General features: G+C 46.5%; 1 protein-coding gene across 4 annotated transcripts in view; it reads left to right on the top strand.

The window, feature by feature from the left end:
- Positions 1-21,352, top strand: part of MYO5B (myosin VB) — a 385,273-nt gene that overhangs the window by 303,544 nt on the left and 60,377 nt on the right. For all 4 annotated transcript variants that reach the window (XM_027118483.1, XM_027118480.1, XM_027118481.1 and 1 more), the window contains one exon: positions 15,892-16,003. In XM_027118483.1, the coding sequence (XP_026974284.1) occupies positions 15,892-16,003 (112 nt within the window). The remainder of the gene's footprint in view (positions 1-15,891; positions 16,004-21,352) is intronic.

Here is a 21,352-nt window from a genome sequence, read left to right as displayed (position 1 = left end):
TTGCTCAGAGTGATCTGCTCCAGCTGGAGGTAGAAGGCTGCTCTTACTGTCTTTCACCCACATCTCTCTTCTTAGAAAACAGACAAGGAGTGTCCTGGGGCTCCATCTCATTTTTGGACCTTGGGGTCTGAACACATCTGGCTGACAACGCCACGATTAATGAGGTGGGCCGCGCTTGCCCTTCTTAGGTGAAGGCTCTGTGCTCCTTCTTCCTGCCCTGCAGCGTCCACATCAGCCTTTTGATTGAGTGGAAGGGGCTCAGGCTGCGGGCACAGTGGCTCAATCTTGAGTTCAAGTATTGTAGCCTGGCTGATTGGATGGCCTTTCAGTGATGGTCCAAGCACAGGGTTCAGACCAGGCATAGTTTGTTCCACTTAAGAACTTGACAAGGACGCTAGGGAGCTGTCGAGCCACTGGTTTTCAAACCGTGTTCTACTGGCAGCCGGGCCCCACTCCGGCTCCTGGCTCTTCTATCTGCTGGGCTCCCGGAAAGGTTTCTTTAATCCCCCATCTTGAGTCCAGTGTCTCTCAAAACTGCATCGCAACCCACTAGGGGGTCAGGAAAGCAATTTAATGGGCGTGGCCAACATCTTGTTTGTTTAACGAAATAACTTCAGATGGAAAATAGAAGGTGGCAGTTTGCGGTAGAAAGTGTGTTGTGGCCTGAGCTCACTTTAGCTGTACGTGTAGGTGTGGGTGCTTCCTGATTTAACATGCACCTTCACCAGGGAGGCCCCGAGAAGGAAGTGAGCTGCCCAGGGTCACCAGCTGGCTGTGCTCGGGCTGGACTAGAATCACCCTGCCCTGCTCTGCCGGGTGGTGGTTGGCAAACATCTTAACTGCTTACGTCAGTGAAGCGTTTCTTCACTCTTCTTCCAAACAGGTGTCTCGGAGGAGTGAGGGGGCAGGTGGGGTCCTGTGGGCTGGGCCCAGGCTGGAGGCCTGGTGTGGAGCTGCTCCCTGCCCTCTCCAGCTTGTAAATAAAAGACCAGACTGCAGAAGCGCGGCCTGGACTGGAGCCATCAGAACCTGGTGGTTGGGCCTTGGGCTTCAGAGTCAGGCCTAGATTTCAGTGTCAGCTCCCAGACTCCTAGGCTGGGTGACCACAGGCGAGTAAATTAATCTCTCTGAGCCTGGGTTCCCTCATTATTTAGTAGAATGGTCATACTTACTTCATGGACTGTTGTGATAAATGAGGTAATGCATCTGAAGTCCTCAGCACAGTGCCAGGCACATAAGCATTTAATAACATATTTATTCCTCATCCAGATATGAGCGAGAAGCTGCATCCTTCTGGGGTAATTATCAGGGTAGGATATGTCTATATCAGACATTTCTAGCTTTGTTTTTGTGAAATCCTGATGTACCTGGTCGCCTCAAAAGAGCATTCTGGAGTTTTCAGAACTCTCCAAGCAATTGAAAAGGTCAGTCTAAGAATTGTCTAAAGTACGTCAAAACAGAGTAGAGCTGAGATGTCCCATGTTAAACTGTTGAGGGTCCCTGTGCAGGAAACTTAGGGATCACGGGTCCTCACAAGCATACCTGTGCTGTACAGTGCAGAGGTCTGGAGGTAAGCAGAGAAACCCAGGCGCTCATCTTTTTGTGTAACATATAATGGGTGCTAATGCTGGGCCTGTCCAATGGGAGGCGTGAACATTGGGACCCTCTGAAAATGAGATATTCTAAGGTAGATGGAAGCTTGGGGACCCGTCTCAGTATACAAGGAGCCCCCTGTTTCGCCAAGAGCTTTCTAACAGAATGAATTGTTTAATAGTAGGACAAATGACTTGCAGTGGGCATGACCCTCTTTTCTTGGAGAACGTCAAGGAAAGGCTAGAAGTCTTTGAGTCTGACATGCTGAACTGTAGACCATGCTTCAGGCAGAGGCCCCTGCTCATCTCTGTCACCTCTGATCCACCCATGGAGCTTCCTCGCAGCCTCACTGTGAAAGCAATCGGAGTGACAGCGTGTGCCACCCACTGGTTTTGCTGACACAGTGCAAAACCATCTGTTTTGGAGGTGGAAGAGGAAGGGGAGAGCGTTTTACTCCTGTGGTCTCCCGTGAGTTTTTGTAGCATGAGAAGGTTTTCTTGCCTTCATGGTATCCCTTTCTCCTGTTAATCTGTCCTTCCACAGCATGTCTCATCCCGTATCGAGCATCTAGCTCCATGCCGATTGCTCTGAGGGGATTCAGGATGTAAGGCATGGCCTCTGCCCACCAGGAGCTCACAGTCTAGGAGGAGTGAGTGCTACACGCCTAAAGCAGTTAGAGAACAACTGACTGTTGTAGGTGCAAGTTTAGGAGGAAACATGTCTTCATGGAGGAGGTAAGACGTGAGCTGGACCTTGAAGGGTGAGGAGTATTCGGATTGATGCGGAGGCAGCGGGAGGTTACGGCCAGTCAGGGCGCGGCGTGTGGTCCAGGTCTGGAAGGGGTGGTAGGTTGCTCTTCCTGTCCAGTGATGGGGGAGATCAGCTCAGTGCCCGTTCCCCCTGCTCAGTCCTCCAGTCTTAGTGTGCCAGGGGTGCTTTTCGCCTCATCCAGACAGCCCCTTCCTTGGCAGCCAAGAGAATGCATTCCCTCCGAGTCTTTCGATTCATGTGGAGAACCACTTCTGCTGTTCATTCCACCTGGCTGCAGACAGAGTTGCCAGTGAAGTGGAGACGCCCACAGACTTGCTGGCCTCTTACAGGGCAGCTGATGGGTGTCTTTCCCTTCCTCCCTAATTGTTTCAGACTTATTCCCAGCAGATAATTACAAGGGCATCTGTACCTTTTGCTTTTGTAATTGCAAAACACAGTTGGATGATGGAAAGGTATTGTAGGGAAGGAAAGAAAGCCTGGTATTTTCTGGTATCACAGAAGATGTTACTTAATGCTGTGATTTAAATGTTTGGGATTAGATCCAGAACACTGTGTTCCATATCCTCCTCCTGTTTGCTATCGTAGCAGATTTTGCTGAAGGGTCAAAGAGAGGATTTCCTCCCCAAACTGCCATTTGAAATACTAACTTTTGGAAAGAGGCACCATAGTGTTGTGCCACCTTTGTTAGTGTTGAGACGGAGTTGAATCCTCCATATTATTTCAGTTGGATCCTAACTTCTTCCCGCCGCCAAGTCACAGCACCTCGGGTGGCATTTCTTTGGAAGGTGAGTGGTGAGAGGGAAGGGCTGCGGGGCAAACCGCCACACCCGGAGTCTCTGGCTCTGCACGTGGCCTGACTTTCGGTAGCTGCCAGCCTTGGTAGCCACGTAGAATGACCTCGCTGGTTGAAAACAAAATGCTACCTAACTGCTTCATCCAGAAGCCTGGTGTGTGTCTGCTGTGTCTGGGGGTGAAGTGAGTGAGGTTTAACGGATACTGTGTGCCTGTCAAGGTGTTTGCCACTGAAGGAAACACACAGGTGTCACGTGCGCTCCCTCAGTGTAGAGGTGAGCAGTCGTTTTGTTGACCTGACGCGAGGAGACCTTCGTGGGACCAGAGGGTCATCACAAAAAGACTTCAGCTCCCGTGGCTGCTGAGACGCAGTGCGGCCAGGTGATGCCACGTGCGTGAGCTCGTCAGGCAGCCGTAGCTTTGCACAGCTGTCTCCAAAGGAAACTTGAATGGCTTCTTTGATTACGGGGATTACAACTCATAACATTTGCCTACATTTCTCCTCCTTCTGTGGCCACAGGGCAGGTATCACTTTACAGGGAAGAACATGGCAAAGGGAAAGGGAACGCATGGTCCAGGGTGGCAGGGACTTGTGATGAAATGTCCAGGGGGCTCTTCCCCAAGGAGCCCGAGCCAAAAGCAGCCCTTTTCAGCTGGGATCTCAGGCCAGGTCCCTGCATCCAGCCTACCGATGCCCTGGGTGTGCAGCTCTTAGCCCTGTTCCGAAATTAATAGATGCCAGTGCCCACACAGTCCACCAAGCCAGAGAGGATGAAGGCAGAGTCGCTGGCCAGCCGCGGCCTCTGGCGCTCCCTCACCCCGGTCTCAGGCTTCAGTATACCTGTCTGTTTTTATCCTCCCTAAGAACTATGGCCCTCTGTGAGTCTGATTTAAAATGAAAATGTATCACTCAAGTTGAAATGCGACAGTGGCTAAGAAAAATGTCCATGATCACGTCCATAAAGCACCATGATAAATGCGCTGTGCAGGAAGACAAGCTCGTCCCCCAGCACCTGACTCCCAGCTCCGCCCCCCAGGAGGTGTCTTACGCCTGTGCAGTCACCTGTCTCCCTCCTCGGGGGGCTTCAGAGCAGCTTTGTGTCCTGGAGGAATTGTGAAGCAAATTCCACTTAAGCAAAACAAGCGTGTGGTGGGGGCGAGGAGCGAGGGGATCTGCTTGAATATGCAGTATTTATATCCTAGGAAAAAAACTCACCATAACTCTTCACTCTACCTCACAGTCACGTCAGAAAAACCCATTGGTGCTTTCCGAAAAGACTTCCACTCCTTCCCCAGCTTCACCCCCTGCCCCATAGGGACTAAGTAGCATGGGATTGGAGAACTGGATGGAGGCTTGAGAAATTGCTTGGTTCACCTTCCTATTTAATCATGATTAGACAAAGGGACACATAGTTACTCGCCTTGCTTTTAAAAATCCTACCGAGAAAGAAGAATGTAGAACTTATTTTGCAGCAAAATAATTTTTTATCTCGGCTCTTCCTGCCCTTAGTTCTGGCCCTTTCTCCCCTGAGCACTGTGCTCATTTCCGGGCACCAGGGTCTGACACAGGGTTCTTGACCACGGCTGCACATCAGGGTCACGTGGAAGCGTTCCCAGAAGCCAGGAGCTGCCTCAGACTCAGAGTCTGCCTTCGACAAGATTTCCCAGGTGATTTTTAGATGCATCCTGCCCTGCAGCTGTCGCCCAGAGGGAAGTGTTGGCCCCTGGTAAACCGCAACCACTTGACTGTCTGAGGGCAGTGCGAGACGCCTAGATTTGCCTCTGTCCTCATGGCGTCTTGGCTCCAGCATGGAGCCAGTGGGGAATGCTTGTGTCTCCCTTCCCCTGCAGTAGGGCTTAGCGACCTTCAGACCCAGGACCACCTTGGGGTCTCAGCCTGTGTTCCCCTGAGAGGCCCAGGACGTACGTAGGGGATAAAGGGAGAGGCAAATATGGGGTATCCGTGGCGGGGTGAGCACCCTGTCACCTTTGCACTGGGAACCCATGCATGGTTATCATCTTCCTATAAATTGGCCTATTCTGGATATTTCATCTAAATGGAATCACACATGTGATCAACATGTGGCCTTTTATGTCAGGTTTCTTACACTTAGGATAATATTTTCAAGGTTCATCCATCTTGTAGCATGCATCAGAACGTTATTCTTTTATAATGCTTAACACTATTTTATTATAAGAATACACCACGTATTATTTTACCCATTCATCAGTTGATGGGCATTTGGATTTTTTAAAAATTTTTTAACATCTTTGTTAGAGTATAATTGCTTTACAATGGTGTGTCAGTTTCTGCTTTATAACAAAGTGAATCAGTTATACATATGTCCCCATATCTCTTCCCTCTTGTGTCTCCCTCCCTCCCACCATCCCTATCCCACCCCTCTAGGTGGTCACAAAGCACTGAGCTGGTCTCCCTGTGCTATGCGGCTGCTTCCCACTAGCTATCTATTTTATGTTTGGTAGTGTACATATGTCCATGCCACTCTCTCACTTTGTCCCAGCTTACCCTTCCCCCTCCCCGTATCCTCAAGTCCATGCTCTAGTAGGTCTGTATCTTTATTCCCGTCTCGCCCCGAGGTTCTTCTGACCATTTTCTTTTTTTTCTCTTTCTGACTTACTTCACTCTGTATGACAGTCTCTAGGTCCATCCATCTCACTACAAATAACTCAGTTTTGTTCCTTTCTATGGCTGAGTAATATTCCATTGTATATATGTGCCACATCTTATTTATCCATTCATCTGTTGATGGACACTTAGGTTGCTTCCATGTCCTGGCTATTGTAAATAGAGCTGCAATGAACATTTTGGTACATGACTCTTTTTGAATTATGTTTTTCTCAGGGTGTATGCCCAGTAGTGGGATTGCTGGGTCGTATGGTAGTTCTATTTTTAGTTTTTTAAGGAACCTCCATACTGTTCTCCATAGTGGCTGTATCCATTTACATTCCCACAAACAGTGCAAGAGTGTTCCCTTTTCTCCACACCCTCTCCAGCATTTATTGTTTCTAGATTTTTTGATGATGGCCATTCTGACCAGTGTGAAATGATATCTCATTGCAGTTTTGATTTGCATTTCCTGATGATTAATGACGTTGAGCATTCTTTCATGTGTTTGTTGGCAATCTGTATATCTTGTTTGGAGAAATGTCTATTTAGGTCTTCTGCCCACTTTTGGATTGGGTTGTTTGTTTTTTTGATATTGAGCTGCATGAGCTGCTTGTATGTTTTGGAGATTAATCCTTTGTCAGTTGCTTCATTTACAAATATTATCTCCCATTCTGAGGGTTGTCTTTTCATCTTATTTATGGTTTCCCATGCTGTGCAGAAGCTTTGAAGTTTCATTAGGTCCCATTTGTTTATTTTTGTTTTTATTTCCATTTCTCTAGGAGGTGGGTCAACAAGGATCTTGCTGTGATTTATGTCATAGAGTGTTCTTCTTATGTTTTATTCTAAGAGTTTGATGGTGTCTGGCCTTACATTTAGGTCTTTAATCCATTTTGAGTTTATTTTTGTGTATAGTGTTAGGGAGTGTTCTAATTTCATTCTTCTACATGTTGCTGTCCAGTTTTCCCAGCACCATGTATTGAAGAGGCTGTCTTTTCTCCACTGTATATTCTTGCCTCCTTTATCAAAGAGAAGGTTACCATATGTGCGTGGGTTTATCTCTGGGCTTTCTATCCTGTTCCATTGATCTATATTTCTGTTTTTGTTCCAGAACCATACTGTCTTGTTTACTGTAGCTTTATAGTATAGTCTGAAGTCTGGGAGCCTGATTCCTCCAGCTCCGTTTTTTTTCTCAAGACTGCTTTGGCTATTCGGGGTCTTTTGTGTTTCCATACAAGTTCTGAAATTTTTCGTTCTAGTTCTGTGAAAAATGCCAGTGGTAGTTTGATAGGGATTGCATTGAATCTGTAGATTGCTTTGGGTAGTAGAGTCATTTTCACAATGTTGATTCTTCCAATCCAAGAACATGGTATATCTCTCCACCTGTTTGTATCATCTTTAATTTTTTTCATCAGTGTCTTATAATTTTCTGCATACAGGTCTTTTGTCTCCTTAGGTAGGTTTATTCCTAGATATTTTATTCTTTTTGTTGTAATGGTAAATGGGAGTGCTTTCTTAATTTCACTTTCAGATTTTTCATCGTGTATAGGAATTCAAGAGATTTCTGTGCATTAATTTTGTATCCTGCTACTTTCCCAAATTCATTGATTAGCTCTAGTAGTTTTCTGGTAGCATCTTTGGGATTCTCTCTATATAATATCATGTGATCTGCAAACAGTGACAGTTTTACTTCTTCTTTTCCAATTTGGATTCCTTTTATTTCTTTTTCTTCTCTGATTGCTGTGGCTAAAACTTCCAAAACTATGTTGAATAATAGTGGTGAGAGTGGGCAACCTTGTCTTCTTCCTGATCTTCGTGGAAATGGTTTCAGTTTTTCACCATAGAGGACAATGTTGGCTGTGTGTTTTTTATATATGGCCTTTATTATATTGAGGAAAGTTCCCCCTATGCCTACTTTCTGGAGGGTTTTTATCATAAGTGGTTGTTGAATTTTGTCAAAAGCTTACTCTGCATCGATTGAGATGATCATATGGTTTTTCTCCTTCAATTTGTGTAAATGGTGTATCACGTTGATTGATTTGCATATACTGAAGAATCCTTGCATTCCTGGGATAAACCCCACTTGATCATGGTGTATGATCCTTTTAATGTGCTGTTGGATTCTGTTTGCTAGTATTTTGTTGAGGATTTTTGCATCTATGTTCATCAGTGATATTGGTCTGTAGTTTTCTTTCTTTGTGACATCTTTGTCTGGTTTTGGTATCAGAGTGAGGGTGGCCTCATAGAATGAGTCTGGGAGAGTTCCTCCCTCTGCTATATTTTGAAAGAGTTTGAGAAGGATAGGTGTTAGCTCTTCTCTAAATGTTTGATAGAATTCGCCTGTGAAGCCATCTGGTCCTGGGCTTTTGTTTGTTGGAAGATTTTTAATCACAGTTTCAATTTCAGTGCTTGTTATTGTCTGTTCATATTTTCTATTTCTTCCTGGTTCATTCTCAGAAGGTTGTGCATTTCTAAGAATTTGTCCATTTCTTCCAGGTTGTCCATTTTATTGGCATATAGTTGCTTGTAGTAATCTCTCATGATCCTTTGTATTTCTGCAATGTCAGTTGTTACTTCTCCTTTTTCATTTCTAATTCTATTGATTTGAGTCTTCTCCCTTTTCTTCTTGATAAGTCTGGCTAATGGTTTATCAATTTTGTTTATCTTCTCAAAGAACCAGCTTTTAGTTTTATTGATCTTTGCTCTCGTTTCCTTCATTTCTTTTTCATTTATTTCTGATCTGATCTTTATGATTTCTTTCCTTCTGCTAACTTTGGGGTTTTTTTGTTCTTCTTTCTCTAATTGTTTTAGGTGTAAGGTTAGGTTGTTTATTTGAGATGTTTCTTATTTCTTAAGGTAGGCTTGTATAGCTATAAACTTCCCGCTTAGCACTGCTTTTGCTGCATCCCATAGCTTTTGGGTTGTTGTGTGTTCATTGTCATTTGTTTCTAGGTATTTTTGATTTCCTTTTTGCTTTCTTCAGTGATCTCTTAGTTATTAAGTAGTGTGTTGTTTAGCCTCCATGTGTTTGTATTTCTTACAGAGTTTTTCCTGTAATTGATATCTAGTCTCATAGCGTTGTGGTCAGAAAAGATACTTGATACAATTTCAATTTTCCTAAATTTACGAAGGCTTGATTTGTGGCCCAAGATATGATCTATACTGGAGAATGTTCCATGAGCACTTGAGAAGAATGTGTATTCTGTTGTTTTTGGATGGAATGTCCTATAAATATCAATTAAGTGCATCTTGTTTAATGTATCATTTAAAGCTTGTGTTTTTTATTTATTTTCATTTTGGATGATCTGTCCATTGGTGAAAGTGGGGTGTTAAAGTCCCCTACTATGATCGTGTTACTGTCGATTTCCCCTTTTATGGCTGTTAGTATTTGCCTTATGTATTGAGGTGCTTCTATGTTGGGTGCATAAGTGTTTACAATTGTTATGTCTTCTTCTTGGATTGATCCCTTGATCATTATGTAGTGTCCCTCTTTGTCTCTTGTAATAGGCTTTGTTTTAAAGTCTATTTTGTCTGATATTAGACTTGCTACTCCAGCCTTCTTTTGATTTCCATTTGCATGGAATATCTTTTTCCATCCCCTCACTTTCAGTCTGTATGTGTCCCTAGGTTTGAAGTGGGTCTCTGGTAGACAGCATATATATGGGTCTTGTTTTTGTATGGACATTTGGATTATTTCCACTTCTTAACATGTATGAATAACACTGCTCTGAATATTCATGCACATAGTTTTGTATGCATGTATATTTTATTTCTCCTATTTATACCTAGAGGTAGGATTGCTGGGTAATATGATAACTCTTTACTCTTTCAAGAAACTGCCACTGTTTTCCAGCATGGCTGCACCATTCTACATTCTCACCAGCAATGGATGGGGCTTCCCATATCTATACATTCTTGCCAACACTTGTTATTGTCTGTCTTTTTTTGTTATAGCCATCCTAGTGGGTGTCAAGTGGCATCCCACTGTGATTTGATTTGCATTTCTCTGATGATTGATGAAGTTGAGCATCTTTCCATGTGCTTATTGGCCATTCGTATATCTTCTTTGGAGAAATGGTATGCAAATCACCTGCCCATTTTTAAATTGGGTTAGTTGTCTCTTTGGTGTTGAGTTGTAGGAGTTCTTTACATATTCTAGATACTAGATCCTTACCAGATATATGACTGGCAAATATTTTCTCGCATTCTGTGGAGTGTCTTTTCACTTTCTTGATGGTGTCCTTTGAAGCATAAAAGCTTTTCATTTCGCAAGAGTCCAATGTATCTGTTTTTTCCTCTGAGATTGTTTGCCCAATCCAAGGTCACAAAGATTTACACCTATGTTTTCTTCTAAGAGTTTTATAGGTTTAGATTTTTAATCCATTTTGGGTTAATTTATGTGTAATGTGAAGTAGAGGTCCAACCTCATCCTTTTGCATACAGATACCAGTTGTGCCAGCACCATTTGTTGAAAAAACCATATTGACTCTTGGTAGGCAAGATAAGGGGGTATCACCCCATTTTAGGATGACAGAACAGATCCCTTAAGAGTTAAGTGATCAGATTAAATCCTCACAGATAGCAGGGGGTGGAGTTGTCACACCACATGGCCAGGGGTTAAGGATGCCTTCACTTGTGAGTGTTCTACAAAGTGCCCTCTCCTCTGACTTTGGTCTCTTGTGTTCCTTGGAAAATTTGGTCCATCCTTGATACAGTTCCAAGCAAAACTCCTGCATGCAACATCATTTATTTCTCCACTGGGTTGTTTCTTCAAAAGGGAGAACAAGAGAAGAGTATGGTGCTTGGTGTCTATCATGAAAATTGTTTCTGCAACTCGTATCTAGACAGACTCTGGTGGTCCTGGTTAATGGGCATCTCAGCATGGCTAAACACCTCTGCCCTGCAAATGTCTGTTGGCCTGTGTGTGAAACACTGGAGGGGACCAGCCCCCCGCCCCCGGCCCCTGGAGCTCACAGGCTCCTGAAGGTTCTCAAACTAGAAGAGAAGCATAACCCCTTATGTTCCGTGTCGGCATGACCAGGATCTTTGCCTAAGTTGAATGTCACAGGGCCGTGAGGTATGTCAAAGTACAGGTTAACCCACCTAATCCTGACCTGAAAAGCCCTGATGGATTCGTCACCTTTTTCTTAGGGGTCCTTGTGGTAACCTGACATGCCATCTTCAGGGATTCCTCTTGTGGCCTGATGTCAGTGAAGTTGTGGGACTTAGCCTCATACTCTGGTCCTACTGGAGAGATTCAGAGCTTGTCTATACCAGCCAGTCCCCGCATGAGGAAGCCTGTCCAAGAGAAGGAAGCAAAGTGCGGCCACCTTGGCAGATCCACCCCATTGTACACACTGGTCCATGGGGCCCTGCAGGCAGGCATGTTCTGTGGGGCGTCCCCACGTGTAGATGTTCGGTACAGTATCAGGCTCCAGATGGGAACTCAGTCAAGCAAACATCCCCCCACTGCATGTGCTCTACCACACACTGTCTTGAGGCCTGAGGAGCTTGTAACGGGGAAGCACCTTTCCAGACTGGTGGGCTCTGCTGAACCCTTGACCTGGGGCAGCTCATCCGCCATGCCTGCTCCCACTTCTTCCCAGGAGCCGTCACAGGTCCTGGGCTTTCCCCACACCCAGCTGTGACCGCTCTACCGGTTGGCATGCCTGCTCCCCAGCAGACCAGAGACACATAGGGTGAAGTAGGCCTCAATTTCGGAGAAAACACAATATTAAAGTCTGGGATATTCAGCCAGACCCTTGGCATGCGAGTCTGAATCCAGAGAGAACAGGGCTGAGTGAGTCCTGTCTCTGAGGTCCCTACGACTCCACATAGCCCAGGGTTGGGGCCACAGTTGAGGCCTGGAATACACTTAGGATGGGAGCTCTTCTCCCACTGCTAATATGGAATAGAATGGAAGAGCAGCTGGGCCCAGGGTGGGCTTAAAAGACACCCCCAGGCCATCGGCCACAGAGATGCCTGGGAGAGGGTGTCTCCAGGGCCACCCAACGAGGGGGGGACGGGACCGGAGGAAGCAGATTCACACTGCAGAGGCGGATGGCAGTCATGGTCCATTGTTCTTAAGGTTCCTTGGACTAGGACTGTGTTCTGTAATACACATTCCACACATGTTTGGGAACATTTTTGCATATCTTAATGAAGGGGTGGTGGGTAACGGTGGAAAGATGCTCTGTGTCCTGGGGAACTGTCCCACACACTGAGGAAGTGTCTGCCCCAGAGCCATTCCTGCCCTCCTTGAGAAACTCTGGTAGAAAGAAAAGTTTAACACTGGGTTCCAGCCATTTTAAAGCTCAGAAAATACCGAGTTTTTAAGATGTAGTAAGTGACTGCAGGTAAAGATACCATGCATGATAGGCGCTGGGAGGTTTAAAAAAAGTACCAGAAGATGTATCCGAGCTTGGCCGGAGGCACAAATCCAGCAGAGAAGCTAGCATGTACAAAAAAATATCCACAGTACAACGCAGAAAGCTCTGTGTCCCCCAGGGAAACGGGAATACTTCAAATGCTATGAGAGAGAGAGGTTTCGTGGTACGTAAGCTCCAGGGGAAACCTTGGGTACCTATGGTGATAATAAGCGGTCTTTCCTAACTTTTACATGGGCACAGAAAACCTCCATCCAGATGTTCCTGCCAAAACAGAAAGTCTTGTTAAGAAATTCTACTTTTGGAAAAAGAATCACATATTCTATTTAGATTCCCTTGGAAGGTTTTCATCTTACGGATGAGGGAGCCTTTCCTGTGAAGATTTCATTTCTAAGAGCACAGAGGTCCACAGAAAACGGGATCCACGTTTGATTCTGGGTCCTTTGGTGAAGGACACGTACCTGCCTGGACCCTGTTGTGGTACCCCATGAGGGAGCGCCCACCCAAGCCCTTCCCTGTGGAAGGGCTGCGTTCTGCAGCAGCCTCCTCCCCCATGGGTGTCACCTTGATGCAGCCATCTGAGGAAGCCTTTCAGAGAAATGAGGCAGGGCTTAGATGGGAAGGGAGAGTCACTTAGGTCTTTAGGAAGCGTTGCAGCTTTCCAAACCCTCCACATCCGTGAACTCACTGGCTACTGAAGTCCTGGGAGGTACTCGTGAGGTGGGTGATGTTCTCTCCACTTGCAGACAGGGGAGGTGAGGTGTCCAGTCTGTGACTTGCCTAAGGTCACACTGCCAGTCAGTGTCAGAGCGGGCTTCTCTGCTCCCGTCCTCCAAGTTTTTTCTGTATTGCGGTCACATCTCCCTACTCCCTCGCCATCTCCTGGAGCCTGTAACCTCCCAGAGTTATAGAACTGTCAGCAGTAAGTGGTTTTCAAATTAGAAGCATTGAAGGTTTTTAGCCCAGTGAAACGCTGCTCTAATTATTTCCCCAGAGAAATTGCAAACTCATAGTGAGAAACCAGACAGATGAGGACATGGCTAACCGAAACTGCAGGAGGTGGAAAGTGGCCTCAGAAAGCCACGCCGAAAGTGCTGAGCCACCTTGAAGGGAGAGCCCACACCCCGCTGGGCGGGCAGGAAGGAGTGCATGACCTGGGTGAAACACTGATGGTGGGCGTGGGGAGTAAGGACACTTTTCATTCTCTTGGATTCTTGCCCAGATCCATCTTGCCCCACGTGGAAGTATCAGCAAACGGAATGGTCTATGTTTAAAACTTGGGGGCTGGTGCAGAAAGAGCCTAGAAAAAAATTCAACAGTGTTTGCATGTATTAAAAACAAAATGGGGCTTCCCTGGTGGCTCAGTGGTTGAGAGTCCGCCTGCCGATGCAGGGGACACGGGTTCGTGTCCTGGTCTGGGAGGATCCCACATGCTGCAGAGCGGCTAGGCCCGTGAGCCATGGCCGCTGAGCCTGCGTGTCCGGAGCCTGTGCTCCGCAACAGGAGAGGCCACAACAGTGGAAGGCCCGCGTACCGCAAAAAAAAAAAACTGCACGTCTAATTTGCAGCTTATCCATCCAGCTCTCTGTTCCTGGGCCGCCAGTATTAGGTCGGTCAGGGCTTCGGAGTTTTCTTGACATTTGCTGTGCCTGATTGAAATCATTGAAGTAACGTTTAGCTGGGCGAATAATAAGTGTTTCCATTTTTAAAGCCTCCTGGTAGAGATTTCCAGTAATTAGGTGGGTTTGGTTCACGGTCCCAAAGGGCACAGAGCAGCAGAAACGCTACCTGGGCCCGATCCCAGCACCCTCTGCCGCCCCCTCCCGAAGGGGGGAACCCACACATTGTGAGCCTGCGGAGCAGGGCCATGTGCACACCTGGTCAGCTCCGAGCAGAACAGATGCTGTCTTTCCCCTGTGACCTTGCATTTGTGACAGACAGGACACATTGAAAAGGTAAAGGGCATGGAAACAAAGTATATTAGTGGATGTCACGGTCTGGGGGGAGGGGAGAACAGGGAGTGACTGATACTAGGTGTCGGTTTCGTTTGGGAGTGATGGAAATGTTCTGGAATTCAACATTGGGGATAGTTGCACGACTTTGTGAAGGTACTAAAAAACTATTGAATTGTATACTTTTAAAAAGGTACATCTTTGCAGTATGTGTGTTATATCTCAAGCTGTTATTTAAAAAAAGGTAAGGCACAAGCCATTTTATGTAGAGAAAAAAAAAAGATGGAAAAAAAAAGCCATTTTGTTATTTGCACCTTCTCTGAGACCCATGGCTGTGTTGTCTTCCACCAAACCAGGCGAGTGTCTTCAAAGGCATGGAGAGGCTCTGAGCTCAGTCTGTTTTCCTTCTCGTCCCAGGGAGTGGAGATGGGTGGCCTGGGAGGGAGGGGGAACCCAAGGACCACACTGGTATGCGACTGTGGAGGGCAAGGGGAGCAGCTCGCAGTGGCCCCTGATATTCCACAGTACTCATTTCTTTGGATAAAATTTCTAAAGGATCCCTTTTAAAAGCGAATGGGCTCCAGGAGAAGGGATGCAATCCGTTTATTCTGCATTAATACTTTAGAATGAGGGAGATTGAGTAACTGGACAGTCACTCAGCAAGGCCACAGGTGATGGTAAATGGTAACACACGATCTCAAGGCAGCACCTACATGATTTCCAAATGGGCACTGTGGACAGCATGTGGACCTCAAGACAGAGTGTGTGTGTAGCATCTCCTGATGCCTCCGAGGACTCGGAAGGAGTGGGGACAGATGGGCCGAATTCACCTTCAGAGGGACTTAGACTGCAAATTCAAAGTCTCCATAGAGTAGGATTGTGCTGCAACAGAACATGAGTTCCACGTAGAGGCTGTGAGCGTCCCCTGAAAACTGAGATGAGAAGCGAGGAGAATATGAGCGTCTGTGTGAACTGAGGTCGCTTTCAGGAGAAAGGGTCAGAGCCCGCCTGGAAAATGACGTCTTTGGTCATTGAAAAGACTGCATTTGTTTAAGTAGAGATCTCCTCAGAGGCCAAGGGATAAACTCAAGGCTCTCTTAAAGATTTCCTTCCAGAATGTACCAGAACGGCACTTACTTAAAAGGTAGTGAAATTATAAGTGCTCTTTATTTTATGTGTGTTGATGGACATTTTCTTTACAGTGGGCCTGCATTACTCTAATAAGCAGCGGGGGTGGTGTGGAATCATAAAGTCTACTTGCGGGAGAAAAATGACTCCTTCTAAACTATACCAACATGTGTGAACAGTGTATCTCCAGGGGTTAGAATATGGCCTCTCTTCACTTGCTAACATATGCTTTCCTGCATTAGAAAGTTTTCAGTGAGCTATATTAGCTTTAGTTTTATAAGAAGAAAAATCAAGCTGCATTCCAGGTAAGGCTCCCCCATTCCAGCAGCAGTGGAGTGGAGCTCCACGTTTTGGGGCAGAAACCCCCTGTGAGTGGTTCTGCCTCTGGTCAGCCCTCCCGGGGGAGCCTCCAATGCTTCCTTTTTCTTTCAGTCTTCCAGCCATGATTCTATAACTTAACTACACACTGAAATTCTCAGAAGGCATCAAGGGAGAACAGAATGCCCCGGAACGTGTTTTGCTGCTCTAAGAAGGGCTTTGTGCCAGGCGTATTGACCCCATGGGGCACTGTCTGAGATCACCCATGGCCCTTGTGTGGCTGAGAGGCAGGATGTGTCCCCTGATGCACCGGTTTTCCCTCCAGGTGGGCCTACCATGACTTCTACAACCGGTATCGGGTGCTGGTCAAGAAGAAAGAGCTAGCCAACACAGACAAAAAGGCCATCTGCAAGTCTGTGCTGGAGAGCCTCATTAAGGTGAGTTGCGCACGGCCGGACTGCGGGGCTCCAGGGGAGGCTCAGGCGCGGTGCCCTGGGATTAGGGGCGTGGGGGAGGTGTTAGCTGCCTTTCTGGTCTTCATCCCTCGTATTGAAACTGTTCCTGAGATATTAATCCATTTGCCTGTGTCAGCAGCTGTAAAGGAGAAGCCCCTTCACCTGCCTGGAGAACTTTCTAGCCTTTCCCACATCACAGCTCACATAGAAAATGAAATTGTTTATACAGCACGCTGGGGGTCACGACGAGGCTGCTCCTGGCTCCAAGCTGCTGGCCGGGATCTCTGGCTTCCCCAAAGCCTGGGGCTCCACAGCGCAGCCTGCCGGCACCAGTGCACCCCCCCGGGGGCTCTGATGTGGAGCCCGGGCACAGCCTGGGAGCCAGCGGAGGGGAAGATAGCTGTGCTTCTGGTAGCTTCCTCACTGCAGAGCCGGCCTCAGGCCCACCCCCAGATGCTTGTTTTAAATAAGGCAGTGGATTTCATTTTGTTTGAAACAATCTGAACTCAACAGCTGACACTTGGGACTGGAGAACTATAGCAGAGCTCTTGGGGGCCTTTAGTGAGGGACAGATCCTTGAATAGTTCTTAGTTCCAGAGTATCCAGGGATTACAGCAGAGTATGGTACTTAATGGTCTCAATAAAGGGCTAAATTATATCAGAAATCTTCCTTTAAGAAGGTAAGAGAATTACATCTAAATTTTTAAATTTCTAAGTATTGTTTTGCTAGGAGAATCTATTCGTCTGGAGTATAGCTCATTGCCAGGTGGTCAGCTTTCAAGGTCATATGTTATTCTGTGACAGTGACACAGTCACCCTCAGCGTTGTCTTAGCAGCTCAAGTCTGTAGCTGTGGACAGTGCAGAGTACTGTGCTGAATATTCCATAGAGTGAAAGGATGACAATCTCGTTAATTGAAGGTTGCAGTTGGTTCTCTGGACTCTGGTTAATTGAGGTTTTTGCTGTGGTGTATCTGTCGGTGTTTACATTTCAACGTGTCCTCTTTCAACGGGTGAGAAAAATGTGTTCAAGGTCAGCTGATTCTGGTTGCCGTGGAGCGTCGGGAGTCTTCCTTCTCTACTGGTACCAGGAGCCTCTTCGTGTAATCAAGGCTCACAAGTAGCCTGCGCTGCCATGGGGCTGCCTTCTCCTTTCTCCAGACTGTAGTTCCACACTTCCTCTGCCTTCCCTGGATTTCTCCAAGTTTCCAGCAGAACTGCTGCTTCCCAAACAGAGGGTACTCTGGAGGGGGCCCAGGTCCGACTGGCTGACTCAGCTTACCCCACTCTGCTCCCCTCCAGCTGGCAGGACCGAGTGCCACTGCTCTGTCCTGCTCGTGATACACTCAGGCCGCTGGCTTGTTAATGCCCAGCTTCCATGCCGACTCTGCCCTCCCGGTTTCCTCAATCCAGTGCTCTCTGAGCCCATACCATGCTGTCCTGTGCTCCAGATGTGTCTCCTTTCTTTCAGAGGATGGTCTTTATATGGACACTCTCCCCTAGTTATGAGTACTGAGCCTGACACACAGAAGTAACTCACCAAACATTTGTGGAATGAGTGAACAGGTGAATTCCCTAAAGTATGTGAATACGTGCTGTTTCCTCTGCCTGAAGTGCTTTTTCCTTCTTTTACCCGTCCGGCCAGGTTTTACTTTCCCTCTAGATTGAGCTCTAAAATGCTTTCTGGTCTTTGAAGCCTGTTCCTAGCCTCCCAGTCGGAGTTAGTCACTGGCTAACACCTCTCAACTTCTGTCTTCCATTTTTGCATTTCTCCCCTTGTATTGTAGTTAAGGGCTTCTTTTTCATTTCACCAGACTCTGAACAACTAAATGGCAAGGGCCCCACTGTCATTTGTTCCTGGCACAATAACTGGTCATCACAAGAGCTCTGATGTGAGCTCTTTGTGAGCTCTTTTGCTCTTTGTGCAGGTGGCTGCATGGGTGACATGAGCTTGTCCGGATGGAACCTGCCACCAGTGGCTCACGGTTATTAAGCACTTACTAGGAGTCAGACACTTTTCTAACTGCTTCACACACTTCATCTCATCCTAACATTTCCTCACAAGAAAGATACAACATGATGCCCATTTCACAGCTGAGGAAAACTGAGGCACAGGCAGCTGATATAAATTGCCCAAGGCGACTCAGGAGCCCCCACAGTCTAAACCACATCACCCGCTGAGTCTGACTGATTGATTAATGTCACTGTATAATTACCCTTCTCAGAGATGGAATAAGGATCAGTGCTTTAAGACTTACCTAGAGACCTTCTATTTCCTTTTTTGGTTTGTTTTTTCCCTTTTTTGGGGACCACATCTTCTGGTCACCAATGCTAAGTGACTTGGGACTTCAAGCAACTGAGACTCGGCAAAGCCACACGTTAGACTAAAATGGCACATTCCAGCTCCCTGCCCTCTCCAGGAACGTGCTTAGTACATTTTATTTTATTTTATTTTATTTTATTTTATTTATCTATTTTAACACCTTTATTGGAGTATAATTGCTTTACAGTGGTGTGTTAGTTTCTGCTTTATAACAAAGTGAATCAGTTATACATATACATATGTTCCCATATCTCTTCCCTGTTGCATCTCCCTCCCTCCCACCCTCCCTATCCCACCCCTCCAGGTGGTCACAAAGCACCAAGCTGATCTCCCTGTGCTATGTGGCTGCTTCCCACTAGCTATCTATTCTACATTTGGTAGTGTATATATGTCCATGCCACTCTCTCACTTTGTCACAGCCTACCCTTCCCCCTCCCCACATCCTCAAGTCCATTCTCTAGTAGGTCTGTGTCTCCATTCCCGTCTTACCCCTAGGTTCTTCATGACTATTTTTTTTCTTAGATTCCATATATATGTGTTAGCATATGGTATTTGTTTTTCTCTTTCTGACTTACTTCACTCTGTATGACAGACTCTAGGTCCATCCACCTCACAACAAATAACTCAATTTCGTTTCTTTTTATGGCTGAGTAATATGCCATTGTATATATGTGCCACATCTTCTTTATCCATTCATCTGTTGATGGAAACTTAGGTTGCTTCCATGTCCTGGCTATTATAAATAGAGCTGCAATGAACATTTTGGTACATGACTCTTTTTGCATTATGGTTTTCTCAGGGTATATGCCCAGTAGTGGGATTGCTAGGTCGTATGGTAGTGCTATTTGTAGTTTTTTAAGGAACCTCCATACTATTCTCCATAGTGGCTGTATCAATTCACATTCCCACCAGCAGTGCAAGAGTGTTCCCTTTTCTCCACACCCTCTCCAGCATTTATTGTTTTTAGATTTTTTGAAGAAGGCCATTCTGACTGGTGTGAGATGATACCTCATTGTAGTTTTGATTTGCATTTCTCTAATGATTAATGATGTTGAGCATTCTTTCATGTGTTTGTTGGCAATCTGTATTTGTTCTTTGGAGAAATGTCTATTTAGGTCTTCTGCCCATTTTTGGATTGGGTTGTTTTTTTGTTATTGAGCTGCATGAACTGCTTGTAAATTTTGGAGATTAATCCTTTGTGAGTTGCTTCATTTGCAAATATTTTCTCCCATTCTGAGGGTTGTCTTTCATCTTGTTTATGGTTTCCTTTGCTGCGCAAAAGCTTTGAAGTTTCATTAGGTCCCATTTGTTTATTTTTGTTTTTATTTCCATTTCTCTAGGAGGTGGGTCAACAAGGATCTTGCTGTGATTTATGTCATAGTACATTTTAGAGCAGAGTGATTAGGAGAGAAGCAGTGACGAAGGCGGCCTGTAGGCCAGGCAGTAGGCGCTCACCAGCCACATCCATTGGCCGGCAGCCATGGGCCAGGGGCTGCATCATGAGGTTGCTCACGATTGATAGTCTCATCCTGCAAGGATTGTAGGAATACCTCCATCTTTAGCCTGAATTTTTTTTCTTTAACTCCTCGAATGTTTATTGAGTTCTTCCTATGTACTAACCTGGAGTGGTCAGTGTGAGGGTTATTGAAAGAGTGTACTAGGTGGGCCCTGCCCTCCAGGACAGATGGTCATCTAGTGTGGTTATAGACATCACTGGCCGTCATGCAAACCTGAACCTTCATCCTGACAGTGAAGGAGCATATTAACAAGCATCTCCTGAGACCCAGAGAGCATGAGGAAATATGTATGTGAGGAGTATGAGAAGGAGGTGGTATTACAGAAGCGGCGTGGTGTAGTAAGAGACCTCTGGTCTGGGAGTCCTGGGTCTCGGGTTCTATTCCTTGATATTTTCAGTGAGACCTTTGGCAAGTCACCTCAACATTCTAGGCATCTGTAAAAATAAAAGCAGTGGCTTGGGGTAGATTGCTAAGATTCCTTTCTACTCCCTCAGTTTCTGATTACTGGAGAAGGGTTCTCAAAAGATAACCTCTGATTGGTATGTGAAGAGTATAGCCAGTTCTAGGGGTTACAGAAAGCAGGCCTGGGGTAGAAGTTCTCAAGACACCTGGGGGAAGGCGAGTGCAGCCATCAGGGCAGTGGTGATGGCTGTAGCAGGCAGGACCTTCAGAGAGATCCTCATTTGTAAAAATTGTGGCTCTGTGAACCAGACTGCCCTTTCCCTGGTGGTTTTTTCCAGCATAGGAAACGGAGCCTGTGTACTGTGGTTCCTGAGATGCAGCAGGCACGCCCCAGGCCCTCGCTCTGCTGAAGGCCCAGTAGCCAGGCTTGTCCCCCGACTGAGGGCCGAGCCGCCCACCTTTTGCTTCTGGAGCCCTGCTCGCCGAAGAGGAGTCTCCCCAGCAGGGCAGTGATGCAGGCAAGGCCTCGGCCGCCTCAGAGCTTCCCCGCCCAGCCCAGCCCCTGTGCCTCCCGGCGTGAGCTGAGGGCCCTGAGCAGATGCAGGGATGAGAACCAGGGCCTCGCAGCTCGCTCCTCCCAGCTTCACCGGCAGCCCGACCATGGAGGGGACAGTCAGTGACGGTCTAGCCAGATGCTGTGTCCCAGCTCAGCCACGGCTCAGGCAGCCTGGCTTTCCTGTGCGTGGAGCCAGGTTCCTGTTAGCCGTCCAGGGCTCGGCCGTGAAGAGTGGTGACTCAGCATTATTTCAGAGCCATTTGTCAACGTGAAGTGTATTCTCGTGTGTGTGTTTTCCTTAGACCTTGGCTCATTATCTCCTCCTTATGGTCTGCATGCCAAGGGAGCAGAATTAGATGAAGGTTATTTACAAAGAGTGCCCAGTTATCGTGCGTTACCTATCGAATATTGTAGCCCAGGCTCGTCCGCATACACGTGGCTGGGTCATCTTCCCTTATCCACCAGGGTGAGTGCAGGGAAGGGCAGTTAACTTCAACCTGAATAGATGTAATTAAAGATAGTAATTATATGTCTG

This window comes from Aethalodelphis obliquidens, unplaced genomic scaffold (genome assembly GCF_003676395.1).
Source record: "Aethalodelphis obliquidens isolate GAN/ISIS:26980383/991018 unplaced genomic scaffold, ASM367639v1 scaffold19, whole genome shotgun sequence".
In the NCBI taxonomy this organism is placed as follows: Eukaryota; Metazoa; Chordata; class Mammalia; order Artiodactyla; family Delphinidae; genus Aethalodelphis; species Aethalodelphis obliquidens.
The sequence above is the reverse complement of the archived record's forward strand: the minus strand, read 5'-3'. Positions and strand labels throughout refer to the sequence as shown.